General features: G+C 33.3%; 5 protein-coding genes across 5 annotated transcripts; 1 reads left to right on the forward strand and 4 right to left on the reverse strand.

The window, feature by feature from the left end:
• Nucleotide 1: 1 nt before the first annotated feature.
• Nucleotides 2–3,343, reverse strand: Tsp_03788 (putative ADAMTS-16). Its single transcript, XM_003374544.1, has 11 exons — nt 3,103–3,343; nt 2,740–3,002; nt 2,324–2,356; nt 1,627–1,816; nt 1,084–1,274; nt 923–1,006; nt 656–792; nt 553–590; nt 370–475; nt 136–274; nt 2–67 (listed from the first exon to the last, which is right to left on the reverse strand). Exons 1-11 carry the CDS (start codon nt 3,341–3,343, stop codon nt 2–4), a joined length of 1,488 nt encoding a protein of 495 aa, XP_003374592.1.
• Nucleotides 3,344–3,711: 368 nt separating this feature from the next.
• Tsp_03789 (hypothetical protein) lies at nt 3,712–4,050 on the reverse strand. Its single transcript, XM_003374545.1, has 2 exons — nt 3,863–4,050; nt 3,712–3,823 (listed from the first exon to the last, which is right to left on the reverse strand). The coding sequence occupies exons 1-2, from the start codon at nt 4,048–4,050 to the stop codon at nt 3,712–3,714; spliced, it is 300 nt and encodes a 99-aa protein (XP_003374593.1).
• Nucleotides 4,051–5,318: 1,268 nt separating this feature from the next.
• Tsp_03790 (conserved hypothetical protein) lies at nt 5,319–6,304 on the reverse strand. The gene is made up of 6 exons (XM_003374546.1): nt 6,283–6,304; nt 6,076–6,152; nt 5,934–6,009; nt 5,684–5,824; nt 5,455–5,599; nt 5,319–5,403 (listed from the first exon to the last, which is right to left on the reverse strand). Exons 1-6 carry the CDS (start codon nt 6,302–6,304, stop codon nt 5,319–5,321), a joined length of 546 nt encoding a protein of 181 aa, XP_003374594.1.
• A 607-nt stretch (nt 6,305–6,911) lies between these two features.
• Nucleotides 6,912–7,265, reverse strand: Tsp_03791 (conserved hypothetical protein). Its single transcript, XM_003374547.1, has one exon. It carries the CDS (start codon nt 7,263–7,265, stop codon nt 6,912–6,914), a length of 354 nt encoding a protein of 117 aa, XP_003374595.1.
• A 978-nt stretch (nt 7,266–8,243) lies between these two features.
• On the forward strand, nt 8,244–9,360 carry Tsp_03792 (putative dipeptidyl-peptidase IV). The gene is given in 4 exon segments (XM_003374548.1): nt 8,244–8,305; nt 8,381–8,537; nt 9,184–9,249; nt 9,268–9,360. 4 exon segments carry the CDS (start codon nt 8,244–8,246, stop codon nt 9,358–9,360), a joined length of 378 nt encoding a protein of 125 aa, XP_003374596.1.
• The last annotated feature ends 5,542 nt before the right edge of the window (nt 9,361–14,902 follow it).

A 14,902-nucleotide genomic window follows, 5' to 3' on the forward strand; every position in this document is an offset into this window, starting at 1 on the left:
GTTAATCGAAAGCACTTCCGGTGTGATATCGCTGTCCAGCAGGCAATTCTTCACTGTATCTTTTGAACTGAAATTTAATTTAAAAAAAAAACTTTTTTTGACTTTTATTATTGTGGCAGTTGTGGAATTAATTACGTGCCTGAGCTTTTTGAGAAAACGATGCAACTCATTCACGCTACACTTTGACCAGGATGTCTTTCCTTCTCCGACGAACGGGGACATCAGGCAGCAGTTAGCGTTGCATTCATTGTCACCGTCGTGAATCATACCCAGACTGTATTGAGCAAAATGAAAACGATGTACGCTTTGCGCAAAAGTATGTTCAAATAATTAATAATGATCATAATTATAATAATAAGCATTAATTACTTGTGACCAATTTCGTGGGCAATAACAAAAGAGCAGCCAAAGTCAGCGCCTTCATTGATTGTGCAACTTTTCAATGGATTGCACATGCCACCTACTGGTGCAAAGCCTGAAAATCTTCTTTTTTTTGTTTTATTCTTTTAATATTCAGTCTACTTATTATTTATTATATGTAAATTAATTTACCTGCAACAGCTTTCACACTGCCACTGTACAGATCGTATCTGCAAAATAAGTTAGTTATATTGCATTGGTGCAGTATTTTTTCGAATAGTTCAATCACGTTTACCCTGAGAAAAGCAGTGCATGATCCCAGTGTCTTGGATCAGTGTCAGAGGCGGGATTGATTGAATTTTGATATTTGCAAAATGCATTCAACAGTAGAGTTGCTTCTCCATTTCCATGCACTGTGTCAGCTAATTCAGGCTACAGAAATGGCTTTGTAATCGAATCATAAAGTACAATAGAACGAGAAGAATTTATTTAAAACTGTACAGCTACATACCACCAAGCTGTTTCTATTCAAAGCGACATATATAAATATGTTTATATTTACCGGAGTGTTTTTGAACACGTGAAATTTTTTTATTTTAAAGTAAATTGACGGGTGCAGAGATGGATGTTGAAACAACGCGTTGATCTACAACATTATATATTTTGAAATTTGAATCAAAAGTGCATTTTTATCTTAGTTGAAAGGTGATTGCTTTCACTCACGTTGTTGATTGTTGCTAGGACAAAATTTAGCAGTTCCGTATTGGCCATATCATTTCCGTAGATATTTCGAAATTGCTTGTAAATTTTTGCGTCAACGAAAAGTGCCAACTCTACAGTCAGGGGACCTTTGAGCGCAGCCGCAGTTTCATAGTGTTGTTCATTCGATGCTGGTTCATCTTTCAATTTCAACTCTGAAAATTTTTCATACGACCCAGGAAGCGCAATTAAAAAATTATTGCTTTTATACAGTATGGCATTTTTTTATTTTAAATCAAAATAACAAATAAGTTCATACTTTGTTACGTGATTTTTGCAAGAAGAAATCAGGGCACCTCAATTGAAGAAATAAACCATTTTTTACGCTTAACAACACTAATAATTACAATGCTGTGGCATTGTTATTACAATATTTGAACAAAAAAGATTCATATTGAAAATTTGAAAAATTAACTAATTTTGATGTTGTTTGTTGATAAATTTTTGTGAACGTCGAAGATTACTTTAACTTCTTATGCATTCACAAATTCAACACGCCTTCCTTACCAGTGAAATCATGCATGCATGTTGCTTTTGTTCTGTGCCCATAGTCATAGTCAGTGGATCGTTTGTGCAAAACATGCAAAGTTTCATCAGCCTTCCATTTGGAAGTGACGTTTTGCATTTTTGTTCGAGCATTCGGTGGCACAGGTTGAATGAGCAAATAAGTTCCATCCTCAAAGCTGGCAATGCCACGCTGTAAATAATTAATAATCTTTCATTATGAAGATAAAAAATGCTTTTACTTATTTTGCTTTGTTGTTTCTTTGAAGTAATATCCTACAAAAAATCAAATACATCTTACGTAATATAAAAATCAAAAATTCAATGAATAATTTTCTAAAACAATGTGACACTTCCGTGAGCGTTAATATAAGTGTTGTTAGTTGTTTTGGTTTTGTTTTTTAATTGAATTTATTATATTAAATGTGATTCGCTTTTCAATGCAAAAAGAATATGCTATCAGCAAAGATTTGTCAGTTAAGTGATTAGTAGAAGGATATTTCTTGTTTGTACGCATTGTAAGTATAAGTTATAGCTATATGACTAATTTTTGTAATGAGGAGTGGTAAAAGATATAAGCTGAATGATATTTTTCTTCAAAATGTTTACACTTGCATTAAGTTAGTATTTTTGCGGGTTAGCTTTCGAATTTAGCAATAAATTTGATCAACGATTCTCGCGATTATTTTCATTTACTCACTTGTACAATAGGTAGCACGATTTTCGGCTTTTTCTAGAATATGTTTTATAAACAGGAAATTTAGTTTTTCAAGCAAAGTCAATCAAAGTGAGTGAACGGTGAATCGAAATCTACGAATAAAGTGGCTGTGTGTGGAATTCCAACAGCAACAACAACAAAGTTTATCTTAACTTATTAAGCGAACTTAAGTTTAAAGCTTTGCATTAATATGAAAACTTTTTGAAGTGTATTTTAATAGATATATATTGTGTGGACTGAGATACGCGCAAATATAGTAAATATAGGCTCGCTTCAATGGTTGTTTTTGCCGATTCCATTATGCAACAATACTGCTTCAGAGTTGGTTGTAAAATGTACGACAAAATGAAAAGATCAAAAAATAATTATGCTTTGGTATTTTAAAATATTCTACTAACCTTACGTTTTCCGCATCCAGCCAAAGCTATTCGATTGTGTTCAGAGGTAACATCTTTGCCAGTATATAAGCAAGAGGCAATGCGATGCCATTCGTTTTCTGGCGGTAGATGATGTCTGTTGTAGTAATAGAAAGCTTGGTCAAACAGCGCCTCTTTTACGGGAATGATTTCAAATTGGTGCACTTGTCCGTGAAAAGAAAAGCTCAGTAGATTGGACGAGTTGCGGTCGACAGTATTTAATGCGGTGAAATCATAAGAAGGTACTTAAAGTAGAATATGTATGTTTATTTTTTATTCACAGCTGAGCATATTTTTGGTTTTTACACGGAAAAAAATATTTCATTTACCCTGAGTGAAATTGACCTTTCCGAATAGATGTTGAAATTCTAGCTTGTCGAACGGTAGGACCCAGTTGCCATCGAATGGTAAAGCAGTGGAATAGAAAGTGGTGAGCAAAAAGATGGGCAGTGAGAAATAGGAGTCGAGATGCATTGGCAAACCTTCTTAGTGGAAAACTTGAACTGTATGTGGTTGGTATCTTTGCAGTTGCCGTCAAAGAACGCCAAATGTTTTTCCTGCCGTTGGATCGCAAACCAATTGCCATTAAACGTGCCCAGTGGGCTTAGACGGTCTGTTGTCCCAGTTGCAGACGCGCAGAACCGCCCAAGCACTCATCACACTTTCGCGCAATTTAATATTTTTCGACTAGTTTTCTCCGGCTGAGGTTTATTTCATACCAAGCCTGAGGGGGTGTGACAAAATGGAAAGTCATCAAACAAGCATCAGTAGCAAAAAGCAACAACTGTACGTACGATACAAGCTGTCTGAATGATAGCAATTGACGAGGATTCTCCTCATACGTACAGTTCTAAACGCAATGGCCCAGTTGTTTAAATGGCTGATTGTAAGTAACTGTTTGGTCTAATTTTTCCAACCCCCTCAGGCTAGCAGACCACCCACACGTGCGGTTTGCTAGAAAGGGAAACGCATCGTGCTCAAAGGACCATTTCCATTGACCTGTTTATGACATGCCTTACTCAGTACTGCTGTCCCATATTCAATTTGAACGTTTCGACCTCGACATCTTCAACTGTAGTAGGATTGTTAAGAAAAAATTAAAAACGAAACATCACAGAATGTGAATTCCAACTGCATATGGCATTGATACGCAGATGAGCGACAGAAGCGGTAACAGTTCCATGACAATACGGTCAATTTTTGAAACGCTCTAATAATCATCAGTTGATTGGTGAAATAAAAGCGAAACAAACGTGTGCAACGAGCAAGCGGCTTGACCACTGGTTGAGTCATTTTTTGTTTCTACGTAACTTAACGATCATCTTGTAATCTTTATCCAGGATTTGCTCAACCGGCCGGAACTGCTCGAATTTTCTCGTCTGCGCATTTATTTGCTCCTCGCAATTGCGCAAACGGATTCACAACTTCAGCATTCATTCGCTCTGTCTGATATCGGAATTGAATGCGTGTATTTTGCAAAACCAATCAATAAATGAATGCATTTGTAGAACGGTATAGCAAACGGTTATATGTAAAGGAGGAGAGGGGGGGGGCAGAAGAAAGTTTTGTTTTTCATCAATGCAGATAGCTTTGGAGATTTTTGTATTTGTTTTCAGTGCAGCAGTCGAAATACAGAACCATGAATACAGCAGCGTAAACAATAGCAGAAGTAGATGTTTGCAAAATTTTCTGTGCTGCTTTCAAGAAGTATCAATATGATGAATTATGCGTATGGGAAAAAATGAATTTAAAAGGCAAAAATTTCAATTTCAATTCATTAATGTTTCAAAATGACTGAAATTGTAAAAAAATACTATTCAAATGCATGCGCATATTAAGAGTTTGCAGTTTTTTAAATTTGAATATCTTTCGAAATAAGATAGGCAATTTTACATTGGACTGCAGTTACTAAATTTTTTTGTCTCATGAAAACTGGCTTCAGTTATCTTTGTTTTTGGTTGATGATCTGGAAGAACAAATTATCCTGTCAAATTGGAGAACTGATCAACAATAAAGCTTATCAGTATGCTCCGATTTGCATGGCCCAACTGCTAGAGAAATTTATTGATATAATTAAAGCAATTATTGCTATTGCAAATGTAAGGCATTCAAAGCGTTTGGCAAAATAATGCGATTTAAGTACGCGAAATTTGCTACTTTACATTACAAATGAAGATAATTGACAATGGAATGTATGCAAAATTTATTTTTACAGTTTCAGTTCAGTCCATTATCAAATATGTCATCATGTGTAAAAATATTTATTTCATAATGTTGATAGACGATCATTTCTTGCTAAATTATTTATATAATTGTTCTGATCAGCAGATAATCACCGTACATGTGAACAACAAAGTAAAATAATAGATGACAGCAGTAGTAGTTCATCTGGGAAAGAATTTTGTTGTGGACGTTAATTTTCCAATGATAGAAAATAATAAATTGAACTGTAACTAAAAGTGAAACTGAAACTAACGTCTAACTAATTCTACACGAGACAGAAAGAGTATTTATTCATTCTATTGCAATGTGAAATATTCTGTTTTCTTTTTTGGAAATCTTCAACCGCTTGCTTGTTGAATCACGTTGAAACAATCGATATAGATGTACCACTCAGCACCTATTTTTTTCCAGATGTAAACGTATCTTGAAAAATAATTTTCTGTCATAAAAATGGACGTTGGATTAGACTCTTACGCTCCGGTTTCAGGACCGCGATTTCCGTCCAATTTATACGTGCCACGCTGAAATGCAAAATCACCCATGGCATGCACTTCATCGCTCTGCACTGTTGCCATTTTAACACCTTCATTGAAATCTTGTTTCATATAAGCTTCGACGGCTAAACGAGAAAGATGAGTTTAATTCAAATGAAGTTGATAAATTATGTCGTTATTAATATCATATATATATATATGTAAGATACCTTTGCGTCCTACAGTTGGTTGCATAGAGTGGGGCATGAAATGACAATCTTCCGCGTAAATATTAGCTACGGCTGTTGCATTGCCTTCTCGTACCGCTTTTGCCATCTGCGCATTTCTAGCTCGCAATTCTGTTTCAATATCTGAATATTTTCGTTCATATATTTTTTCCGATGCTTTCTATTCATTATGCAATATAGTTTTACTTACTGGACATGTTGGTTGTTATGATTGATATTCAGTATTACACACCGTAGAATAACAGTTCACCAACTGGCCAGCAAATGAGCAGAATGTTGACTACTAATGCTGTTTGCAAATCTGTTCGCTTTTTAAAAGCAAATCCAACAGTTAGTTATTAAGATCTTTCAGTCAATATTAAATCACTTTAAACGTTCTCCTTTACAACTGCAGATAATTGCTGCGTATCCATTTCTTGCACGCAATTTGTGGGCAGATAATTGTCAATACCTGAACAATATTACTTCAAGTAAATTAACACCGAAAATGTGTTTGTTCAAGATGCATCACGCTCGGATTGTTTTGCATAGATATATATATATATAGATAGATAGATAGATATTGCTTGTATCTACATTACCCTGTTCACCTTGGAATTGCATGGCAAAAAATTGATCGTCCATGCATCAGGTCTACGGGCATTGATTGTACATTGTAGTATTTATTTCTACTTGTCTAATCAGCTTTATCATGTTCCATTTAGGCGTATCTAATTTCACGTTCATAATTTCACTGTACTGTGATGTTATTTTAAATTTCGAAATAACTGACATTTTTTAGATTTATCAAACTTTTCAAAATTATAATCATCTCATTGCTGTTAGCGTTTTGTTCACGCCTGAACGTTTCATGCGCAGTGCATTTATTTACTTTATGGGTTTTCATTTTTTGAGTGTAAATTATTTTGAAATATTTTATTCAAATAAGATTCTTAAAGAAGACAAAACCACACACTGATGATCATGCATGAAAGTGCTGTTTCATATTTTTTATCCTTGATCCAATTATGCAGCTGATAATATGTAACTTGCCAATGAGCATTGCCCTGAATTATCAGTAGAAATGAACTTTAAACACATTTGTGAGCGACTGCTATTTGTTTGTTGTTGAATTCCATTAGAAATAATTGTTTGCTAACTGTGTGCGGCAACGGATCAACGTGGCGTTTTCACTGCAAAGCCGAATGTGCAACCATAAACGATATGAAATTTATTTTTTATTATAATTATTAAAAGGTCTTGGTTGCTGTGGGGACCTGCTCAGCCTGGCCATCTTACATTCTTGTCCTCTACCCTGCCTCACTATGGGAACTCCCGATTTCTCAGGCTCAAAGCCACTCGCCTGTTGTCCGGATTTCCTTTTCAGATTGTGATCTGAAGGGGGGGGGGAATCGTACAATCTGATCCGCCAAAGACGTAGCCCGTAACACCGTGGTGTGAACCAGGGATTGAAAATTATCATCTTTGGTGACTTGGTTCTCAATGCCTGATGAATAACGAAACTGCTCTCGAGCATTACACTCAATATTAATGTACTTTCTGACGCACCACCATATACTCGCATATTTTCCTATAACTACAACTCATATTTACATTAAATGGATTAAAATTCATTTTTGTATTAAAAAAAGTTGCTGTGATGAAGCTGAGTTGATCAAAAATAAAATACTGACACATTTGGTTTGTGATGCTCTGAAAAAATTGTTAATTCAGATAATAATCGTTGATTCCTTTTATGTAGATGTTTTCTCTTCTACGAGCTGATCCAGATATTTTGTCAATGCGAACAGTGTTGCGTTTATTTTATTTAAATGATGAAATTCAACGGCGCAAAGTAGTGCACACAAAGCTTTCTTACGGAAACAGTGAAAACCTCTTTAGAAACTCGTCGCCAAGACAACAAGTCTTGCAAATTTTATAATAATATCAATAATTAAAACATTATGTTATTATAATAATTGTGTCGGGATAGATGTTGATCGTATATTTGAACAGTTGTTGTTAAAAATTCATTTATTCAAGAGCATTATTCCATTTAAATATTATTCAAATTTTAGTCCATATCGTATCTTCTTTACTATTGCAATAATTGCAGCACTGAAAATAGAAACATGTTGCTCTTCTATTCTCAGTTACTTTCATTGCAACCAAATTTTGTTCGTCTATTTCGTGGGGCGTGGTTATTCTTGTTTCCAATCCAAATTTTCTAATAATGTGAAAAATCAAAGCTTTAAGAAGCTCATTTAGCCGTAGTCAGAGTGATCTTCCACCGCTGGTTGATTAGTGTTTAAATCATACATGATAATCTTTGCTCTTCTGTCAAGTTTCAGTGAGGATGCTTGTTATACTTTTTTATTCTTATAACTTTAGAAGACTCAGAAATTGATGAATTTATTTTTTCAGATGATTCCGAGCATACTCAGTATCTAGCTGCATAATATAATTTCAAATCTTCAAGTGGTATGCTACCTCAGTGACCTATTTCACTTCAGGTAAACGTATGTGCATTTACACGTTAGCAAACAAAGTTTTTGGTAATTTGATGGTGCGCTGTGCCGACGGCATTCTGATGAAAGTATTTTCAAATTCAATTCAAATCAGGAAGTGATTTTCTACATATGTAAAGCTTTGTTTATTTTAAGCAGGCAACTATCTTCTGAGTATTCACTAATAATGAAGAACGCTTTCGCTACGGCGCTGGGTAATTGCTCATTTTTGGTGCTTCGCTTCAACAAATACGTTGCAAATGTTAGGCGGAAAATGCGTCAAACCACGAACATCGGTTGGAAAATTTTACAGTCCCACGTCTGCTTCATATCAGCGTGCTTCCTTTCAGGTATGAAGTTTTACATATTTGCAATTTAATTGTTTTTTCTTAGTACATTCTATAGTGTTCGTTTTTCCACTAACACGTTTTCCATCTCTCGTGGATTTATTTTTAACTGCTGTGAATTGAAACTAAAAGGTTTTTATCGTCTGTAATGAAATCAGTGACGTTCGACAAACCAATGACATTTTATAAGATCAATTTTAAATTCATATAAATGGAAAGTTAGAAATTTAACACTCTGGGAAGTAAAAGTAAAAGCTGTAGCGCATTTTTGTTCACATGCAAAGTCTTCTTATTTGCGAACATTTTTTAAATAAAAGTGAAAGCTTCAAAGGCGGTTTTATTGTTGATGAAGCATCTCATTTCAAATTATTTTTTTAACAGACAATAAATGGAAAGTATTTAAATCTTTCTCTATTTCGTGAAATTTGATGCTGGATTTGAAATTTTTCTTCAACGAGATTTCTATTAAAACAATGCCTATTTGATTTCTTTTTATTTTTTCATCAGGAAACTTTTTCTGTTATGTATTTTACTTATATTTTTTGGTTAATTGTATTGCCCAATTTGAAATTTTACATTTGAAATAATAAAATGTAATGAAAGTTAAATGTTCAATTTTTTTTATGATTTCACATTCATGTGATTTTAGTCAAGTCATGTGCATACTAATACAGTAGGTGTACAATTTACATTCGGTGTGTGTACAATTCTGAACGTAAATATATAATCATAGCACTATTCGTCATTTAATAACACTGCTCACTACATTTCTGTAACTATGCTTGCTTACTTATGTTATACTAGAGGACCAGAGGCAACGCAGTAAATTAGCAAATAACGAGCAATCTGCAAATGTATTACTCAACAGATAATAATTAAATATGTAATTCCACGCAAATTTGCATTGTCAATCAAACAAGCTTGTTTAACTACATTTTCTACGATGTATTAAGTCTATTTCTTGAATGCAACAGATTATATAAGATGGTGCAGAATTTATTTATAGTTTAGATTACAGCGTATTTTTGAAATGAAATGTGCATGTATCAAATAAAGCATGTATTAAGTAGCGTGTGCAGAAAAGCAATTCCAACTGATCTTCAGGTTTAACGGAATGTATTGTGAATCGCGCTGCAAGGACTGAGTTTAGTCAGTATTCAGATAATGACTGATGTAACAATCAGAAGCTTATTTTTCTGAACACTCCGACCGCTTTCTCGCAAGTGGACTGCACACGTTTAAGGCTGTCAAACTCGATTATGCCTACCTGATCGCGATCGTTCCGCGTTCACAAACAATCGCGTATTGGCAAAACTCAGTCGAATAATCGCACTGTTTACTCAATGCAACACACAGAAGTGCAAACGCCGTACGCAAGGCTGTGAAAATACTCATTAAATGCAGTACTGACCTGAAGCACAAGTAAGTCCATCTTCTCAGTCTCTTCCTCTCCAAAGGAAACAACCCGCATCGTGATCCTCTGTCGTTACTCTCCTAGATCTTTTCAATATTGGCCCATAGTGAACCGTAATAGATTTAATAGTAGCTCATTTGGAACCGGTGGAATTGTAAGTTAAATTCTAGTAATAATCTCCAGTAGTTTTGCCCATCCAACTCAGAGGAAAATGCGAACCACCGCTGTGTATTCTTTCATTATTACAGGGCAATGATGAGCCTGCGCTACACAGTCTCAAAAAGCATTCTCTTGCTGGGAGGATGTTCAAAGAATACCACCGCCACTATCGGCTTCCTAATTTATTTAGCTTTCCAATGATACCAAATATGTCAGTAGTTGAATTCATTTTTGTTTTCTATCTACTATTGTATAATAATCAGCAACATGTGCATGAGATGTGCATTAAATGCTAATACATTGAAATTGTATAACAAAGTAATGGGCCACGGATTGGTATTTATTGGAGTGTGTCGACGTATCCAATTGTAAGGTAACGAAAAAGAATACCGTGGTTCTCGAAAGGCATGAAAAATTATAAAAGGCATTCTTGATAATTGAAAAAAGGACTGTACAAGATTTAAGTATGTAAATTTTCAATACTCCGCAATCGATGATTTTTTGAGAAATTCGACGAAATTATCAGTTTGACAATTTGACACTAATAGAAGATTAAAACCTCACAAATCTTAAATCCCTGAAGCTTAATAAATCAAAAAATTGTGTGAAAAAATTTCAAACTTTAAAGATGGTATAATGCGTAAAGGAAAATCAAGAGCAATTGCCATTCAAATAAGCGACGGTTTTTAGCGGTTATGGTTCAGATCTTCTATTTAAATTTTCATAGAATGATACAATGTGCACAACTATATAAATCGTATGTTTTACGCCTTTCAAATTCATTTCTTTTGTAATCACATTACATGTTCAATTTTTTGTCAATATCTCGAGTAATACGCAATGAAGAAGAATCCGGATAAATTTGTAACAGTTTTGAACATTTTCCTGAGCGACCGAAGCTGATATTTGTAATTTTTGTAAAAGACTTCTAGAAAATTTAAAAATTTCGTGGGCTACAGACTTGGTGGTTTTGTGAAAAATGGTGAAAAATGTTTTTTCAAAATTCCAACTATTTTTAATTTTTAGGCATTCAGGGAGATGAGTTCTAGTTTTTTATTCAGTGTTTCATCCAAATCAGTTTACAAGTTGAGAAATAAATGGCCTCTAAAATTGGTACATTGCCTACAGCAATACATAAAAAAGTTGATCATATGTAAATCTTTATCAACGGAGCCAGGGACTTCTCACCTTTGCGCATATTACATTTTTCTTTTCGAATTCTCTAGTTTTCTTTTTAATTATCTTCATATAGCAATCAATGCAATTGATTATCCTCAGATATTGCTCTAAAAATTTATTAATACCTGCTTTTCTTATCGTATACTTCAGTTCTCTCTTCTTCTCAAAAAACGAGCAATTTATGGAATTTCATCGCCATTATCGGTTTCATAATTCATTTTGCTTTTGATTGATACCAAATATGTGAATATTTGATATCATCTTCACTTTGTATTCACGGTTGTGTACCATTCAGCATAATGATCATAAGAAGAAATAAGTGGCGTTGAAAATTAAATGGTAATTGTATGAAATTAAATAAATTCACAAATCAGTACAAATTAATAGGTATTTGCGTGGAATTTATTGGAATTTGTCGACGTATCCCATCATAAGTTCTTGTAAACTCATTCCGTCGTTCTCGAAAAGCGCGCCGAATTATAAAATGCTTTATTGATAATTTTAAACAATGAGCTCCCAGATTTTAGTATTTAAATTTTCAATATTCCGCCATCGAGGATACTTAGAGAAAATCGACGAAATTAAAGGTTTTGGAATTTGACATTTGTAGAAGAAAAAAAAAACTGATGCAATACGCGGGAATAGAATTTCAATTCGCAAATTTGGACTAATTTTTGTCTCTGAAGAGTAATTGATCAAAAATTGCAAAAATGATATTTTCAATTTTTAAAAATACTGTAATCTATAAGCGCAAATGAAGAATAATTGCTATTTAATTAAGCCAGCGTTTTTCGTGGTCGTTTTTCGTGTTTCCTCCATAAATATTTACAGATGAATATATTGTTCATTGCTATGAAGCTTATGATTTTTATGCCTTCTTATTTCATCCTCCTTATAATAACATTTCAAATTTCACTTTTTTGTCAATATCTCGAGTGATACGCAATGATGAGGACTGCGGATAAATTTGTATCAGCTCTGAATATTTTCCTGATCAACTGAAGCTGATATTAGTAATTTTCATAAATGTCTTCTCGAAAATTTCAAAATTTCGTGGGCTACAGACTTGGTTGTTTTGTGAAAAATATTCTTTCAAAATTCCAACTATTTTTGATTTTTGGGGATTCAGATTGATGAGTTCTAGTCGTGGTCTCTCAGCTAAATCAGTTTATCAGTTGAGAAATAAATGGCCTCCTAAATTGGTACATTGCCTACAGCAATACATAAAAAAGTTGATCATATGTAAATCTTTATCAACGGAGCCAGGGTCTTCTCACCTTTGCGCATATTACATTTTTCTTTTCGAATTCTTTAGTTTTCTTTTTAATTATCTTCATATAGCAATCAATGCAATTGATTATCCTCAGATATTGCTCTTAAAAATTTATTAATACCTGCTTTTCTTATCGTATACTTCAGTTCTCTCTTCTTCTCAAAAAACGAGCAATTTATGGAATTTCATCGCCATTATCGGTTTCATAATTCATTTTGCTTTTGATTGATACCAAATATGTGAATATTTGATATCATCTTCACTTTGTATTCACGGTTGTGTACCATTCAGCATAATGATCATAAGAAGAAATAAGTGGCGTTGAAAATTAAATGGTAATTGTATGAAATTAAATAAATTCACAAATCAGTACAAATTAATAGGTATTTGCGTGGAATTTATAGGAATTTGTCGACGTATGCCATCATAAGTTCTTGTAAACTCATTCCGTCGTTCTCGAAAAGCGCGCCGAATTATAAAATGCTTTATTGATAATTTTAAACAATGAGCTCCCAGATTTTAGTATTTAAATTTTCAATATTCCGCCATCGAGGATACTAAGAGAAAATCGACGAAATTAAAGGTTTTGGAATTTGACATTTGTAGAAGAAAAAAAAACAGATGCAATACGCGGGAATAGAATTTCAATTCGCCAATTTGGACTAATTTTTGTCTCTGAAGAGTAATTAATCAAAAAATGCAAAAATGATATTTTCTATTTTTAAAAATACTGTAATCTATAAACGCAAATGAAGAATAATTGCTATTTAATTAAGCCAGCGTTTTTCGTGGTCGTTTTTCATGTTTCCTCCATAAATATTTACAGATGAATATATTGTTCATTGCTGTGAAGCTTATGATTTTTATGCCTTCTTATTTCATCCTCCTTATAATAACATTTCAAATTTCACTTTTTTGTCAATATCTCGAGTGATACGCAATGAAGAGGACTGCGGATAAATTTGTATCAGCTCTGAATATTTTCCTGATCAACTGAAGCTGATATTAGTAATTTTCATAAATGACTTCTCGAAAATTTCAAAATTTCGTGGGCTACAGACTTGGTTGTTTTGTGACAAATGGTATAAAATTTCTTTTCAAGATCCCAACTATTTTTGATTTTTAGGCTTTCAGGGAGATGAGTTCTAGTTTATTGTGCAGTGTTTTATCGAAATGAGTTTTGAATTCGATAAATAAATGGCTTGTAATGTTGGTACATTTTTACAATAATACGTGAGAAAGTTGATCATGTGTAAAGCTTTTTTCCGGAAGAAAAGGAGAAAAACGGTTTCATAAACCATTATGCCGTCTTATGTAATGCTTTTCACTTTTGAGGATCTAATTTATCATTATTTTCAGTCCATTTCTATTATTGTGTTGAATGTGGTTACACAACAAAGTAAAGTATATAATAATTGTTTAATGCACGAAGTTTCTCTAAATGTATCGTTTATAACCTCAGTTCAAACCAATTTTTATGTTGTTCTTCTTTAACATTTATTAATGCATAATTGTCATAAATGGTGTGTTATTTAACTTTGCTTAATTAGAAAAATAAGTGTTACGGAATAGCTTGCGATGCATCATCTTTAGTATTGAATTAGCTTCTCAATTATACCAAGCCTCTACTTATTTAAGTTGATTTCATTTCGTTGTCTAACACTGATTTCACGTTGCATATCAAAGATTTTAATTGTTTTAATTCCTGAAAACAGTTTATTGTAAATGGAATAAAAATGAACAAATGAACAGTGCAAGAAAAATCGCATGTGCTTGTGCGTTTTATTTATAGACATGTTTTCAGATGAAGAATTATAAGTTTCATGCTTCCATAAGATGCAACGGATTATTAAATAAGTTATTCATAACTGAAAAGTGTTTTATGCAAAGTAAAGGTACATAAATTCCTAATCATATTCCCGGGATGTTTTCAGGAGAATTTTTCAAAACCTCCTTCTTAGCATATATGACATTTTGTGAAGAAACAAAATCATAATTGCAATATGTTTTACATGAAAACTCATCTTTTTCAATGAATGGTGCTTTTCCTCCATCGCTAAACAATAAATGCGATTACACGAATAAAATATTTTATAATATAGGTGTGCTGTAGAGTGCAAGTAATAATCAAGAACAATTCTTCATTCAATCTGCTATTTTATCTACTGATGAAATCTTATTTCTCTTTATAAAACTTATGGGAATGACGATTTTATCTATTGCTATGTTTGAAATTATTCATAAATTTTTCTACCTGCAGTATTCTTCATCAGCTGATGTCCGCTTCACCAATTCTTTTGAATGAAATCTCATTTTTTCCTGACTTTGCCATCTATTTGCAAT

The sequence above is a fragment of the Trichinella spiralis genome, assembly GCF_000181795.1.
Source record: "Trichinella spiralis strain ISS 195 chromosome Unknown Scfld5, whole genome shotgun sequence".
Lineage (NCBI taxonomy): Eukaryota > Metazoa > Nematoda > Enoplea > Trichinellida > Trichinellidae > Trichinella > Trichinella spiralis.